This window comes from Pan paniscus, chromosome 20 (genome assembly GCF_029289425.2).
Source record: "Pan paniscus chromosome 20, NHGRI_mPanPan1-v2.0_pri, whole genome shotgun sequence".
In the NCBI taxonomy this organism is placed as follows: Eukaryota; Metazoa; Chordata; class Mammalia; order Primates; family Hominidae; genus Pan; species Pan paniscus.
The window spans coordinates 9,231,947-9,248,360 of record NC_073269.2 but is presented as its reverse complement, the minus strand read 5'-3'; the positions used below and the strand labels follow the sequence as shown (position 1 = coordinate 9,248,360).

Here is a 16,414-nt window from a genome sequence, read left to right as displayed (position 1 = left end):
TAAGCCAGGTGTGGTGGTGCGTACCTGTAGTCTCAGCTACTTGGGAGGCTGAGGTGGGAGGATCGCTGGAGCCGAAGAGGTCAAGGCTTCAGTGAGCTATGATTGCACCACTGCACTCTAGCCTGAGTGACACAGTGAGACCCTGTCTCAAAAGAAAAAAGAAAAAAAAAAGACTTAGATTCGAGAACAGCAGGTATTGACAGATGAGCGCTCCCCATGTGCTGGGTGGGGCGTAGTCAAAGGATTCCATGCAAAGCTTTTGTTTGTTTGTTTGTTTGTTTTTGTTTTTTTTGGAGACAGAGTCTCTCTCTGTCGCCCAGGCTGGAGTGCAGTGGTGCAGTCTTAGCTCACTGCAAACTCCACCTCCCGGGTTCAAGGGATTCTCCTGCCTCAGCCTCTCGAGTAGTAAGGATTACAGACATGCACCACTGCACCCGGCTAATTTTTTGTATTTTTTGTCTCTACAAAAAATAAAAAATAAGGCTGGGCGCAGTGGCTCATGCTTGTAATCCCAGCACTTTGGGAGGCCCAGGCAAGTGGATCCCCTGATGTCAGGAGTTCAAGACCAGCCTGGCCAACATGGTGAAACCCGTCTCTACTAAAAATACAAAAATCGGCTCGGCATGGTGGCATGTGCTTGTAATCCCAGCTACTTGGGAGGCTGAGGCAGGAGAATCACCTGAACCCACGTGGCAGAGGTTGCAGTGAATCGAGATTGCACCATTGCACTCCAGCCTGGGCAACAAGAGTGAAACTCCGCCTCAAAAAAAATTAATAAATAAATAAAAATAAAAGATAAAAAATAGCCACGAGTGGTGGTACGTGCCTGTGGTCACAGCTACTTGCTGGGGAAGCTGAGGTGGGAGGCTCACTTGAGCCCAGGAGGTGGAGTTTGTAGTAAGCCGAGATTGTGCCACCGCACTCCACCTGGGTGACAGAGGGAGACTCCATCTCAAAAGAAAAAAAAATTAAATTGAAAAAAAAAACAAAAAACAGGCAGAGTGCAGTGGCTCATGCCTGTAATCCTAGCACTTTGGGAGGCTGAGGTGGGCGGATCACTAGGTCAGGAGTTTGAGACCAGCCTGACCAACATGGCGAAACCCCATCTCTACTAAAAATACAAAATTAGCCTGGCGTGGTGGCGCATGCCTGTAATCCCAGCTACTCGGGAGGCTGAGGCAGGAGAATCGCTTGAACCCAGGAGGCGGAGGTTACAGTGAGCCGAGATCACACAATTGCACTCCAGCCTGGGCAACGAGAGTGAAACTCCATCTCAACAACAGCAACAACAAAAAACAATTAGCCAGGCATGGTGGCGGGCACCTGTAATCCCAGCTACTTGGGAGGCTGAGGCAGGAGAACTGCTTGAACCCGGGAGACAGAGGTTGCAGTGATCTGAGATGGTGTCACTGCACTCCAGCCTGGGCAACAGAGCAAGACCCTGTCTCCAAAAAAAAAAAAAAGAAAGAAAGAAATGAGGTACAGGGAGGTAGAGTGACTTGCCTGAAGCCACACAGCTGAGAAGTAGCTAGCTAGGAACGGAGCCTAGGTAGTCTGGCTGCAGAGTATGAGGTCATGCCCACAACTCCAGACTCAGGGTCACCTGGGGGATGGCGCTCCCTGCCTCAGTCTCCCTGGAAGTTGGGGTGCAGGGGAGGGGTGCCCACATACAGAGGGAAGACGGAGATGCTGGGGTCACCTGGGGGATGGCGCTCCCCGCCTCGGTCTCCCTGGAAGTTGGGGTGCAGGGGAGGGGTGCCCAGATATGGAGGGAAGGCAGAGATGCTGATGCTGTTGCATCTCCTAGGTCCTGGCGGACACCAAGGAGCTTGTGTCGTCTAAGGTGTCGGGGGCCCAAGAGATGGTGTCTAGTGCCAAGGACACGGTGGCCACCCGATTGTCGGAGGCGGTGGACGCGACCCGCGGTGCTGTGCAGAGCGGCGTGGACAAGACAAAGTCCGTAGTGACCGGCGGGGTCCAATCGGTCATGGGCTCCCGCTTGGGCCAGATGGTGCTGAGTGGGGTCGACACGGTGCTGGGGAAGTCGGAGGAGTGGGCGGACAACCACCTGCCCCTTACGGATGCCGAACTGGGTAAGTGTGGCCAGCGGGCTGCTCTGGGACCCCTCCCCAGGCCCCCTGACCGGAAGCCGCTGTCGGCCTCCTGGGGTCTGTGCCGACACTCACTGCCGCCTCGTCCCTGCCACTTCTCCGGGCATCTTGGAATCTCATCACTAACGCAGTCCCCTCTGTCCTGCTCACCAGCTCCCGCCCTCATCCACCACAGTCTCCTCCCCACAGCAGCCACCAGAGGGCGCCTGTGACCACCTGAGTCAGAACCCGTCCCTCTGCCCACAGCCCTCCATGGACCCCACCTCCCCTGGGGTCAAAGCCCAAGTCCTCGTCACAGCCCACAAGGTCCTGCACAACCTTCCCTGTCCTCTCCCCGCCCTCCTCCTCTTCCCCCTTCGCTCACTCCACTCCTGCATAAATACGTGACTAAACTTGAGATCTCACTGAACTGTGACAACGACGCTGGTGTTCCCGCCAGGCCAGACATCCCACTCCAGTCATCTCAGTCACATACTCGCACTCCCTGCACTGTTTATTTGATATTCTTCTTTAATTAATTCATTTATTTATTTAGAGACAGAGTCTCGCTCTGTCACCTAGGCTGGAGTGCAATGGCATGATCTCAGCTCACTGCAACCTCTGCCTCCTGGGTTCAAGCGAGTCTCCTGCCTCATCCTCCTGAGTAGCTGGGATTACAGGCACCTGCCACCACACAGCTAATTTTTTGTATTTTTAGTAGCAACGGGGTTTCACTATGTTGGCCAGGCTGGTCTTGAACTCCTGACCTTGTGATCTGCCCACCTCGGCCTCCCCAAGTACTGGGATTACAGGCGTGAGCCACCATGCCCGGCCCTTTTTTATTTATTTGTTTTAGAGATAGAGTCTCACTCTCTTGCCCAGGCTGAAGTGCAGTGGTGCGATCATAGCCCAATGCAGCCTCAAACTCCTGGGTTGAGGCGAGCCTCCCATCTCAGCTTCCGAGTAGCTGGGACTACAAGCACACACCATCATGCCCAACTAATTTTTCTTTATTTAATTTTTGGTAAAGACGGGGTCTCCCTCTGTCATCCCAGCTGATCCAGAACTCCTTGGCTGGAGTGATCCTACTGCTTTAGCCCCCCAAAGTGCGGGGATTGGGATTTTTGCAAATAAGTAGCTTAGGATATAGGCAGGGCGCGGTGGCTCAGCCTGTAATCCCAGCACTTTGGTGGGCCGAGGTGGGCAGATCACCTGAAGTCAAGAGTTTGAGACAAGCCTGGCCAACATGGTGAAACCCAGTCTCTACTAAAAATACAAAAATTAGGCCAGGCGCGGTGGGTCACGCCTGTAATCCCAGCACTTTGGGAGGCCGAGGCGGGCGGATCACAGGTTCAGGAGATTGAGACCATCCTGGCTAACACAGTGAAACCCCATCTCTACTAAAAAAAAAAAAAAAAAAAAAAAAAAAAAAAAATTAGCCAGGCGTGGTGGCGGGTGCCTGTAGTCCCAGCTACTCGGGAGACTGAGGCAGGAGAATGGCATGAACCTGGGAGGTGGGGCTTGCAGTGAGCCGAGATCATGCCACTGCACTCCAGCCTGGGCAATAGAGCTAGACGCCGTCTCAAAAATAAAATAAAATAAAATAAACATTAGCCAGGTGCGGTGGCAGGCGTCTGTAATCCCAGCTACTTGGGAGGCAGAGGTTGCAGTGAGCCAAGATTGGGCCGCTGCACTCCAGCCTGGGCGACAGAGTGAGACTCCATCTCAAAAAAAAAAAAAAGCATGGGTACAGTAGGAGCAGGATTAAATAAATACATGCAGCTGGGCGCAGTGGCTCATGGCTGTAATCCCAGTACTTTGGGAGGCTGAGGTGGGTGGATCACCTGAGGTCGGGAGTTCGAGACAAGCCTGACCAACATAAAGAAACCCCATCTCTACTAAAAATACAAAATTAGCCGGGCATGGTGGCGGATCCCTGTAATCCCAGCTAACTTGGGAGGCTGAGGCAAGAGAATCGCTTGAATCTGGGAGGCAGAGCTTGTGGTGAGCCAAGACTGCGCCATTGCACTCCAGCCCAGGCAACAAGAGTGAAACTCCATCTCAAAAAAAATAAAGGCCAGGCGTGGTGACTCATGCCTGTAATCCCAGCACTTTCAGAGGCTGAGGCAGCTGGATCACGTGGTCAGGAGTTTGAGACCAGCCTGGCCAACATGGTGAAACCCCATCTCTACTAAAAATACAAAAATTAGCCAAGCATGGTAGCACATGCCTGTAATCCCAGCTACTCAGGAGGCTAAGGCAGGGGAATCACTTGAACCCGGGAGGCGGAGGTTGCAGTGAGCCAAGATCATGCCATTGCACTCCAGCCTGGGCAACAGAGTGAGACTCTGTCTCAAAAAAAAAAATAAAATAAATAAGTAAATAGATACATGCATATACACATATGAACCTACGAACATGGGATGAGGCCAGGCACGGTGGCTCACACCTGTCATCCCAGCACTTTGGTGGGAGGATCAGTTAAGCCCAGTAGTTCCAGACCAGCCTGGACAACATAGTGAGACCCCGTCTCTACAAAAAATTTAAAAATTAGCTGGGTGTGCTAGTGCCCGCCTGTAGTCCCAGTTGCTATTTGGGAGCTGAGACAGGAGGATCACCTGAGCCTGGGAGTTCAAGGCTACAGTGAGCTATGATCGCACCGCTGCACTCCAGCCTGGGCAACAGAGCGAGACTGTACTTCAAAATATAAAAACCGACAAAACAAACAGATCTAAACATAGAAAAGGAACAGGAAGCCAGGTGCAATGGCTCACACCTGTAAACCTAGCACTTTGGGAGTCTGAGGCGAGCAGATTGCTTGAGTCCAGGATTTCAAGACCAGCCTGGGCAACATAGACCCCATTTCTACAAAAAGTACAAAAATTAGCCAGGTGTCTTGCCGTAGTCCCAGCTTTATGTAGTCCCAGCTACTCAGGAGGCCAAGGTTGAAGGATAGCTTGAAGCTGGGAGGTTGAGCCTGCAGTAAGCTGAGGTCGTGCCACTGCACTCCAGCCTGGGCAACAGACCGAGACCCTGTCTAAAAAAAAGAAGAAAAAGTACAGGAAAAACACGGTATATATGGTATTATAATCTTATGGGACCACTGTAGTATATGCAGTCCATTGTTGGCTGAAATGTCATTATTCTCTTTTTTTTTGAGACGGAGTCTCACTCTCACCCAGGCTGGAGTGCAGTGGTGTGATCTCGGCTCACTGCAGCCTCCACTTCCCGGGTTCAAGCGATTCTCCTGCCTCAGCCTCCCAAGTAGCTGAGATTACAGGCTAGTGCCATCATGCCTGGCTAATTTTTGTATTTTTAGTAGAGATGGGGTAGTGCCATGTTGGCCAGGCTAGTCTTGAACTCCTAACCTCAAGTGATCTGCCCACCTTGGCCTCCCAAAGGGCTGGCATTATTGGCATGAGCCACTGCGCCTGGCCTACGGTATTATAATCTTATGGGACCTCTGTAGTATATGTGATGTACTGCTGGCTGGAATGCTGTTGTTCTCTGCAGGACTGCATAATGAACATTCAGGCCTATATTCACAGGTTGTCCAAGGCAGGTCTGGCCTGCAGGCCATAGCTTGAGACCCTCCTGCTAGTCTAAGTTCTCTGATTCCTGTGAGGTTTAATTTTCCTTATCCCCATTTTGCAGATAGGGAAAACCAAGGCAGACTCCTTTGCTCCCAGGCCTTCGAGGTTTATAAGAAGTAGAACTGGGGTATAAACTGGACAGCATGGCCAGGTGTGGTGGCTCACGCCTATAATCACAGCACTTTTGGAGGCCAATTCGGATGAATCACTGGAGATCAGGAGTTCGAGACCAGCCTGGCCAACATGGTGAAACCCCGTCTCTACTAAAAATACAAAAATTAGCCGGGCATGGTGACGGGCGCCTGTAATCCCAGTTACTTGGGAGGCTGAGGCAGGATAATCACTTGAACCCGGGAGGCAGAGGTTGCAGTGAGCCGAGATGACACCACTGCACTCCAACCTGGGCGACAGAGTGAGACTCCATCTCTAAATAAATAAATAAACTGGACAGTGTGATTCTTGGGACTGTCTGCCTGGGACGAGCCCGGCTGTGTGTTCTGGTCTTCACAGAGACCCTTCTTCTTTTCCTTGCAGCCCGCATCGCCACGTCCCTGGATGGCTTCGAAGTCGCGTCCGTGCAGCAGCAGCGGCAGGAACAGAGCTACTTCGTACGTCTGGGCTCCCTGTCGGAGAGGCTGCGGCAGCACGCCTATGAGCACTCGCTGGGCAAGCTTCGAGCCACCAAGCAGAGGGCACAGGAGGCTCTGCTGCAGCTGTCGCAGGCCCTAAGCCTGGTGAGGTTCCGGGGGGTCGGGGCCCTGAGCCAGCAGCCTTCATCCCGCAGCAGACACCTACCCAGAGCTCAGTGGCTTATTGCTCACCCCTCTGCAGGCTGGCAGGGCCATTCCCGCTTGCTCCTGGCACTGTGTCTGGTTGTACACTCATTTGCTTAGGCTGCTACCACAGACCACACTGTCTGGGGCCGGGCACAGCGGCTCACACCTCTTTGTGTGAGTCCCTCAAGTGCTTTGGGAGCCCAAGGCAGGAGGATCGCATGAGTCCAGGGGTTTGAGACCCACCTGGGCAATATAGCAAGACCCCATCTCTACAAAAAATAATTTAAAACAATTAGCTGGCTGTGGTGGTGCGTGCCTGTAATCCCAGCTGCTTGGGAGGCTGAGGTGGGACGATTGCTTGAGCCCAGGAGTTGGAGGCTGCAGTGAGCTATGATTGTGCCACTGCACTGCAGCCTAGTCAACAGAGCAAGACCCCATCTCAAAAAAAAAAAAAAAAAATCGTGGCCAGGTGCAGTGGCTCATGCCTGTAATCCCAGCACTTTGGGAGGCTGAGGCGGGTGGATCATGAGGTCAGGAGTTCAAGACCAGCCTGGCCAACATGGTGAAACCCCATCTCTACTAAAAATACAAAAATTAGCCAGGTACAATGGCAGGCACCTGTAATCCCAGCTACTCAGGAGGCTGAGGCAGGAGAATCGCTTGGACCCGGGCGGCAGAGATTGCAGTGAGCCGAGATCATGCTACTGCTCTCCAGCCTGGGCAACAAGAGTGAGACTCCATCTCAAAAAAAAAAAAAAAAATTCGCACTGTCTGGGAAATGTAAACAACAGATATTTATTTTCTCACATTTCTGGAGGCTGGAAGTCCAAGATCAGAGTGTCCTTTTGGGGCCTCTCTCCTTGACTCGTAGACAGCCATCTTCTCTCCGTGTATTCACGTGGTCATCCCTTCCCTCTGTGTATGTCTGTGTCCTAATCTCTTTTTTTTCTTTGAACGGAGTCTCGCTCTGTTGCCCAGGCGGGAGTGTAGTGGTGCAATCTCAGCTCACTGCAACCTCCACTTCCCGGGTTCAAGTGATTCTTGGGCCTCCACGTCCCGAGTAGCTGGGATCACAGGCACTTGCCACCATGCCTGGCTAATTTTTGTATTTTTAGTAGAGATGGGGTTTCACTATGTTGGCCGGGCTGGTCTCAAACTCCTGACCTCAAGTGATCCACCCACCTCAGCCTCCCAAAGTGCTGGGATTACAGACACGAGCCACCAGGCACAGCTCTAATCTCCTTATTTAAGGAGCCCAGCGCTTTATGGATTGGAGCCCACCCTAATGGATAGCTTCATTTACCTTAATGACCTTTTTTTTTTTTTTTTTCAGAGACAGGGGCTCACTCTGTTGCCCAGGCTGGAGTGGATGATCATGGCTCACTGCAGCCTCTTAGGTACACCCATCTTGGAGCATATGTCTGCCGTCATTCCTCTTTATTTATTTTTCTTTTCTTTTTGTGGCGCGATCTCGGCTCACTGCAAGCTCCGCCTACCGGGTTCATGCCATTCTCCTGCCTCAGCCCTCTGGTAGCTGGGACTACAGGCGCCGGCCACCACGCCTGGCTAATTTTTTTTTCTATTTTTAGTAGAGATGGGGTTTCACAGTGTTAGCCAGGATGGTCTTGATCTCCTGACCTCTTGATCCGCCCACCTCAGCCTCCCAAAGTGCTGGAATTACAGGCGTGAGCCACCGCGCCCGGCATTTTTTTTTTTTTTTTTTGAGACGGAGTCTCGCTCTGTCACCCAGGCTGGAGTGCAGTGGCATGCAGTCTCTGCTCACTGCAAGCTCTGCCTCCTCGGTTCGCACCATTCTCTTGCCTCAGCCTCCCGAGTAGCTGGGACTACAGGTGCCCACCACCACGCTGGGCTAATTTTTTGTATTTTTAGTAGAGATGGGGTTTCACCGTGTTAGCCAGGATGGTCTCGATCTCCTCACCTCGTGATCCACCCGCCTCGGCCTCCCAAAGTGCTGGGATTACAGGCGTGAGCCACTGCGCCCGGCCAACTATTTTTCTTTTCTCTTAAACTTTATGTAATATATAGAGATGAGATGTCATGTGTTGCCTAGGCGGTTCTGGAGCTACTGAGCTCAAGTAATCTAACCCCCTTGGCCTCTCAAAGCGCTGGGATTGCAGAAGTCAGCCTGCTTCGTTCCTTTGGAAGGCTGAGTCATATTTCATTACAAGCACTTTTTTTTGTTTTTTGTTGTTTTGAGACAGAGTCTGGCTCTGTCACCCAGGCTGGAGTGCAGTGGCGCAATCTCAGCTCACTGCAACCTCCGCCTCCCAGGTTCAAGCAATTCTCGTGCCTCAGCCTCCTGAGTAGCTGGGACTACAGATGTGCACCACCACACCTGGCTAATTTTTGTATTTTTAGTAGAGACGGGGTTTCACCATGTTGGTTAGGCTGGTCTCGAACTCCTGAGCTCAGGTGATCCGCCCACCTCGACCTCCCAAAGTGCTGGGATTACAGGTGTGAGCAACCATGCCCGGCCTACAAGCACTTTTTAAGCCTTTGCTAGTTCCATCTGCTCATGTCCCATTGGCCAAAGCCACGTGTCCAGGCTCCCTTGTAAGCGCAGGAGAAATTGACACAATGGGAGGAGCTACAGGGGATGTGCAGCCCTTCTTTGCACCAACCACACAGAGCCTCAGTATGTCAATGATTAAACCAAAGGCACCAGAGCTCACCGTAGCCAGGAAACCCTTCCTCCCTCCCTCCCTTTCTCTTTTCTAGACCGTCATGTAAGTCAGATGATGGAAGGATTCCCTGGGTTCCTTCTGGAATCCCGTCTCTCCCAGGTGAGTCTCCTTCCCTCACCTCTCTCTCCCCTGCCCCAGATGGAAACTGTCAAGCAAGGCGTTGATCAGAAGCTGGTGGAAGGCCAGGAGAAGCTGCACCAGATGTGGCTCAGCTGGAACCAGAAGCAGCTCCAGGGCCCCGAGAAGGAGCCGCCCAAGCCAGAGGTACCCATGAGGGACTGGGGGGTGGCCTGGGGTACTTGGAGTCCCGATGCCACTCTCTACACCTCTGCTTCATGGGCCTACCTGCTTCGAATGATTTCCCTGGCCTCACCTGCTTTTGGAAGCTAATGACACCTCCTTCAGGAAGCCTGCCTTGATTTCTCCTCTTGGGCATGCATAGGTATGGCTTCTTTTTTTTTGTTTTGAGACGGAGTGTTGCTCTGTCACCCAGGCTGGAGTACAATGGCATGATCTTGGCTCACTGCAACCTCCACCTCCTGGGTTCGAGTGATTCTCCTGCCTCAGCCTCCCTAGTAGCTGGGATTATAGGCGCTCACCACCACGCCTGGCTAATTTTTTTGTATTTTTAGTAGAGACAGGGTTTCACCATGTTGGCCAGGCTGGTCTTGAACTCCTGACCTCAAGTGATCCGCCCTGCCCGGCCTCCCAAAGTGTTGGGATTAACAAGCGTGAGCTACTGAGCCCGGCCCCTAGCAGCAACTTCTGACTAGTATTCTCCGGCCCCCTCCACTCTATCTCAAGCCTTGGCCTCTTGTGTTCTCTAATGGGTCTCGCTGCCTGTCCCACCACCCACTTAAGCTCCCCAGGGGCAAAGGAAGTTTGCAGTGAGCCGAGATCGCACCACTGCACTCCAGCCTGGGCAACAGAAGGAGATTCTGTCTCAAAAAACAGAAAATGTCCTGCAATTAGATGAAGGTAGTATTTGCCCAACCTTGTGAATATATTAAAAACCAATGAATCGTACACTTCAAAGGGCGAGTTTTAGGGTGTGTGGATTATATATCAATTTTTGAAATATTTCTTTATTTATCTTTGAGACAGGGTCTCACTCTGTTGCCCTGGCTGGAGTGCAGTAATGCCATCACAGGTCACTGTGGCCTCGCCATTGCAGGCTCAGGCAATCCTCTCGCCTCAGCCTCCCAAGTAGCTGGGAACACAGGCGTGTGCCACGATGCCTGGCTAATTTTTTTTTTAATTTTTAGTAGAGACAGGATCTCACTGTGTTGCCCAGGCTGGTCTTGAGCTCCCAGTGTCAAGCAATACTCCCACCTCAGCCTTCCAAAGCACTGGGATTACAGGCATGAGCCACCACACCCGACCCCAGATCAATTATTTATTTATTTATTTATTTATTTATTTATTTTTTGAGATGGAGTCTCGCTTTGTCACCCAGGCTGGAGTGCAGTGGTGTAATCTCAGCTCACTACCAGCTCTGCCTCCCAGGTTCACGCCATTCTCCTGCCTCAGCCTCCCGAGTATCTGGGACTACAGGCGCCCGCCACCAGGCCCAGCTAATTTTTTTTGTATTTTTAGTAGAGACGCGATTTCACCGTGTTACCCGGGATGGTCTTGATCTGCTGACCTTGTGATCCGCCCGCCTCGGCCTCCCAAAGTGCTGGGATTACAGGCGTGAGCCACCACACCCTGCCTATTTATTTATTTATTGCTCTGTTGCCCAGGCTGGAGTGCAGTGGCACAATCTCAGCTCACTGCAACCTCTGCCTCCTGGGTTCAAGTGGTTCTCCTGTCTCCACCTCCCCAGTAGATGGGATTACAGGCATGCGTCACCACGCCCGGCTAATTTTTGTACTTTTTAGTAGACACGGGGTTTCGCCATGTTGGCCAGGCTGGTCTCAAACTCCTGACCGCAGGTGATCCGCCCACATTGGCCTCCCAAAGTGCTGGTATTACAGGCGTGAGCCACCGTGCCCGGACCCAGATCAATTTTTTAAAAACTGAAATGAGATCATATCAAAAGCACATAGTAAGGGCTACAAAAGTGACATGCATAAAGATATCGTGAATATCTCTATAAATGCAAATTGTTCGGGAGGCAGAACTAGACCACCTGCTGCCTAAAACTGTCTCCTGTTTCCCCGACTGCTAAGCACAGCAGCCAGAATGACTTTTCAAATGAAAAAACCAGATCTTATCTCTCTCACGTGGGCACTCTCCCATAATCCCTGGCTCAAGTCCAGAGTCCTCCAGCTGCCAGGGCTCTGGGCAAAACCCTACCTCCCAGTGTGTGCCTTTTTTTTTTTTTTTTTTTTTTTTTTTTTTTGAGATAGAGTCTCACTCTGTCACCCTGGCTGGAGTGCAATGTCATGATCTCGGCTCACTGCAACCTCTGCCTCCCGGGTTCAAGCGATTCTCCTGCCTCAGCCTCCCGAGTAGCTGAGACTACAGGCACCTACCACCACGCCCAGCTAATTTTATTTATTTATTTATTTTTGAGACAGAGTCTCACTCCGTCACCCAAGCTGGAGTGCAGTGGCGTGATCTTGACTCACTGCAGCCTCCACCTCCTGGGTTCAAGCAATTTTCCTGCCTCAATCTCCCAAGTAGCTGGGATTACAGGCGCCCGCAACCACACCCAGCTAATTTTTTTGTATTTTTAATAGAGACAGGGTTCTGTCATGTTTGCCAGGCTGGTCTAGAACTCCTAACCTCAAGTTATCCACCCGTCTTGGCCCCCCAAAGTGCTGGGATTACAGGCCTGACCCACTGCGCCCGGCCTAATTTTTGTATTTTTAGTAGAGATGGGGTCTCACCATGTTGGCCAGGCTGGTCTCGAACCCTGTCTGTGCTCATCTCACTCTCTGGCCAAGGAAATTTTCAAGGACCTGATTTCAACTATGTTCTCCCCGGATGGTTTACAACTTCTGCCTAGAAAGTTCTTCCAGGCTGTCCCAGCCTGGCTTCCACTTTTTGTTTTTTAACAGCTTTTTTTTTTCTTTTTTTTTTTTTTTTTTGAGATGGAGTCTCGCTCTGTCGCCCAGGCTGGAGTGCAGTGACGCGATTTCGGCTCACTGCAAGCTCCGCCTCCCGGGTTCACGCCATTCTCCTGCCTCAGCCTCCCGAGTAGCTGGGACTACAGGCTCCCGCCACCATGCCCGGCTAATTTTTTTGTGTATTTTTAGTAGAGACGGGGTTTCACCATGTTAGCCAGGATGGTCTCGATCTCAGGATGGTCTCGATCTCCTGACCTCATGATCCACCCCCTCCTCGGCCTCCCAAAGTGCTGGGGATTACAGGGGTGAGCCACCATGCCCAGCCTTTTTTAAAAACAGTTTTATTGAGATCTCATTTGCATACCATACAAGTCACGCATTTAAAGCATACACATCGCTGGTTCTCAGCATTGCGCAACTATCCCTATCTCATCTCATGCCCCTAAAAAGAAACCCTGTTCCCATCAGCAGTCACTGCCCCATTTCCTCCTCCTCCCAACCACGTATCCCCTCCTGTCTCTGTGGATGGGCCTGTCCTGGACATTTCGTAGAAATGGGATCACACCCTGTTTGGCCTTTTGTGTCCGGCTTCTCGCGCTGAGCGTGACATCCTCAGGGCTCACCCATGCTGTGGCCTGGGTCAGAGCCCCATGACGTTTCATGGCTGAGTCACATTCTGTTGTATGGGTGGATCACATTCTGTTCACCCATTTATCAACCGAAGGACACTTGAGTTGTTTCTACTTTTTGCTGTGCCCCTATGTGCATGTCTTTGTGTGTGGACGTATGTTTCCGTTTCTCTTGTGCACACACCCACAACTAGAATTGCCGAGTCATATGATGATTCTATGGTTTAACATTTTGAGTAACCGCTAGACTGTTTTCCAAAGTAACTATACCACCAGCAATACACGAGGCTTCCAATTTCTCCGCCTCTTGACTGACAGTGGGTATCATCTGATAGCCTCTGGGGTTTTTGTTTGTTTGTTTTTGAGACAGAGTCTCACTCTGTTGCCCAGGCTGGAGTGCAATGGCATGATCTTGGCTCACTGCAACCTCCGCCTCCTGGGTGCAAGCAGTTCTTCTGCCTAAGCTTCCTGTGTAGCTGGGATTATAGGCACATGCCACCACGCCCGGCTAATTTTGTATCTTTAGTAGAAATGCGGGTTTCGCCATGTTGGTCAGGCTGAACTCCTGACCTCGGTGATCCACGCGCCTTAGCCTCCCAAAGTGCTGGGATTACAGGCATGAGCCACCATGCCAGGCCTCCTTATGGTTTTGATTTGCATTTCCTCAATGACTTATAAGGTCAAACAGCTTTTCATGTGCTCTCCCTATATCTTCTTTGGTGATTTGTCTATGCCCTTTAAAGAATTTGACTAGTGGCCAAATGCAGTGGCTCATGCCTATAATTCCAGCATTTTGGGAGGCTGAAGTGGGCAGGTCACTTGGGCCCAGGAGTTTAAGACCTGGGCAACTTAGATCCTGGCTCTACAGAAAATTTTAAAAATGTAGCTGGGCGTGGTAGTGAGTGCCTGTAGTCCCAGCTACTCAGGAGGCTGAAATGAGAGGATAACTTGAGCTCAGGAGTTACAGGCTGTAGTAAGCTATGATCACGCCACTGCACTCCAGCCTGGGTGACAAAGTGAGATCCTATTTCTAATTAAAAGAAAAGAGTCTGGGCACGGTGGCTCATGCCTGTAATCTCAGTACTTTGGGAGGCCAAGGAGGGCCGATCACTTGAGGTAGAGTTCAAGACGAGCCCGGCCAACATGGTGAAACCCCATCTGTACTAAAAATGCAAAAGTTAGACGGGCGTGGTGGCACGCACCTGTAGTCCTAGCTATTCGGGAGGCTGAGGTAGAAGAATCGCTTGAACCTGGGAGGCGGAGGTTGCAGTGAGCCAAGATCATGCCACTGCACTCCAACCTGGGCAACAGAGCAAGACTCTATCTCAAAAAAAAAAAAAAAAGGGCCAGGCACGGTGGCTCACGCCTGTAATCCCAGCATTTTGGGAGGCCAAGGCAGGCGGATCACGAGGTCAGGAGATCAAGACCATCCTGGCTAACACGGTGAAACCCCGTCTCTACTAAAAATACAAAAAATTAGCCTGGTGTGGTGGTGGGCGCCTGTAGTCCCAGCTACTCGGGAGGCTGAGGCAGGAGAATGGCATGAACCTGGGAGGCGGAGCTTGCAGTGAGTTGAGAAAGAGCCACTGCAGTCCAGCCTGGGCGACAGAGCGAGACTCTGTCTCAAAAAAAAAAAAAAAAAAAGTTTCGCCTATGGAAAGCATTTGCCCCAAGGTCAGTGGTAGAACCCCTCTTCCCCTCCTGGTTTCAGCTCCGATCGCCTTTCCTGAAACAAATGGTCCTGATTGGTGTCCCCATCTCCCTTCTCAGCAGGTCGAGTCCCGGGCGCTCACCATGTTCCGGGACATTGCCCAGCAACTGCAGGCCACCTGTACCTCCCTGGGGTCCAGCATTCAGGGCCTCCCCACCAATGTGAAGGACCATGTGCAGCAGGCCCGCCGCCAGGTGGAGGACCTCCAGGCCACCTTTTCCAGCATCCACTCCTTCCAGGACCTGTCCAGCAGCATCCTGGCCCAGAGCCGCGAGCGTGTCGCCAGCGCCCGCGAGGCCCTGGACCACATGGTGGAATACGTGGCCCAGAACACACCTGTCACGTGGCTCGTGGGACCCTTTGCCCCTGGAATCACTGAGAAAGCCCCGGAGGAGAAGAAGTAGGGGGAGAGGAGAGGACTCAGCGGGCCCCATCTCTATAATGCAGCTGTGCTCTGGAGTCCTCAACCCGGGGCTCATTTCAAACTTATTTTCTAGCCACTCCTCCCAGCTCTTCTGTGTTGTCCACTTGGGAAGCTAAGGCTCTCAAAACGGGCATCACTCAGTTGACCCCTCTCTCAGCCTCTCTGAGCTTGGAAGAAGCCTGTTCTGAGCCTCACCCTATCAGTCAGTAGAGAGAGATGTCCAGAAAAAATATCTTTCAGGAAAGTTCTCCCCCGCAGAATTTTTTTTCCTCGTTAAATATCAGGAATATAGGCCGGGCGCGGTGGCTCACACCTGTAATCCCAGCACTTTGGGAGGCTGAGGCGGGCGGAACACCTGAGGTCAGGTGTTCGAGACCAGCCAGGCCAACATGATGAAACCCCGTCTCTACTAAAAATACAAAAAAAAATGAGCCGGGCATGGTGGCAGGTGCCTGTAATCCCAGTTAGGAGGCTGAGGCAAGAGAACCTCTTGAACCCTAGAGGTGAAGGTTGCAGTGAGCCAAGATCGCGCCATTGCACTCCAGCCTGGGGGACAAGAGTGAGACTTAGTCTCAAAAAAAAAGAAAAAGAAAAAAAAAAATCAGGGATATAGTTCATATCCCACTTCTTTGTTTACACCGATGTCCCTGGATATCAGCCTGTAGCTAATGGACTTGGGATTTCTGGTCTAAGTGGGCCTCCTGGGGATGGGGTGGTACACTGAGCTTCTGAGCCTCATTGTAGAGTAGAAAGGTACTGGGGCCTGTGTGGTAAGCCTTGTTGAAATGCTCTGGTATTCAGTATTGCCTTAATAAACTTCACCCACAACTGCATACAGGCCATGTGTGTACGTGTGTGTGTCTTCATCTGTCCCTGCTGCTAGAACAGAAATATCTTAGGCAGGGTAATTTATTTATTCATTTATTTATTTTGTAGAGACGGGGTCTTGCTATGTTGCCCAGGCTGATCTTGAACTCCTGAGCTCAAGCGATCCTCCCACCACGTCCTGCCAAAGTGCCTGGCCAGGCTGGGTAATTTATGAGCAACAGAAATTGATTTCTCACAGTTCTGGAGGCAGGGAAGTCCAAGATCAAGACACTGGCAGGTCTGGCACAGTGGCTCACGCCTGTAATCCCAGCACTTTGGGAGGCCGAGGTGGGAGACTGGCCTGGGCAACATAGCAAGACCCCATCTCTACACAAAATTTTTTTTTTTAAGTTAGCCAGGCATGGTAAGGTGGGAGGGTCACTTGAGCCCAGGAGTTTGAGACTGCAGTGAGCCAAGATCGCACTACTGCACTCCAGCCTGGGCAACAGAGCAAGATACCATCTCAGAAAAAAATCCAAGTGACAATCTACAGTGTTTCTCTACGGTAGCTACAGAGAAGGGGAACTTCAGGGACTTCTCCCAGGGACATGGAGAAGATACATTCTCAGTCTTACTAAATACTGCTGGACTGTTGCCCAAATCAT

General features: G+C 51.5%; 1 protein-coding gene across 1 annotated transcript in view; it reads left to right on the top strand.

The window, feature by feature from the left end:
* The window catches only part of PLIN3 (perilipin 3), a 29,472-nt gene extending 13,697 nt beyond the window's left edge, over nt 1–15,775 (top strand). The window contains exons 5-8 of the mRNA XM_003819292.6: nt 1,808–2,093; nt 6,218–6,417; nt 9,303–9,428; nt 14,578–15,775. Coding sequence (XP_003819340.3) covers nt 1,808–2,093; nt 6,218–6,417; nt 9,303–9,428; nt 14,578–14,922 — 957 coding nt within the window. The 3' untranslated portion in view covers nt 14,923–15,775. The remainder of the gene's footprint in view (nt 1–1,807; nt 2,094–6,217; nt 6,418–9,302; nt 9,429–14,577) is intronic.
* The last annotated feature ends 639 nt before the right edge of the window (nt 15,776–16,414 follow it).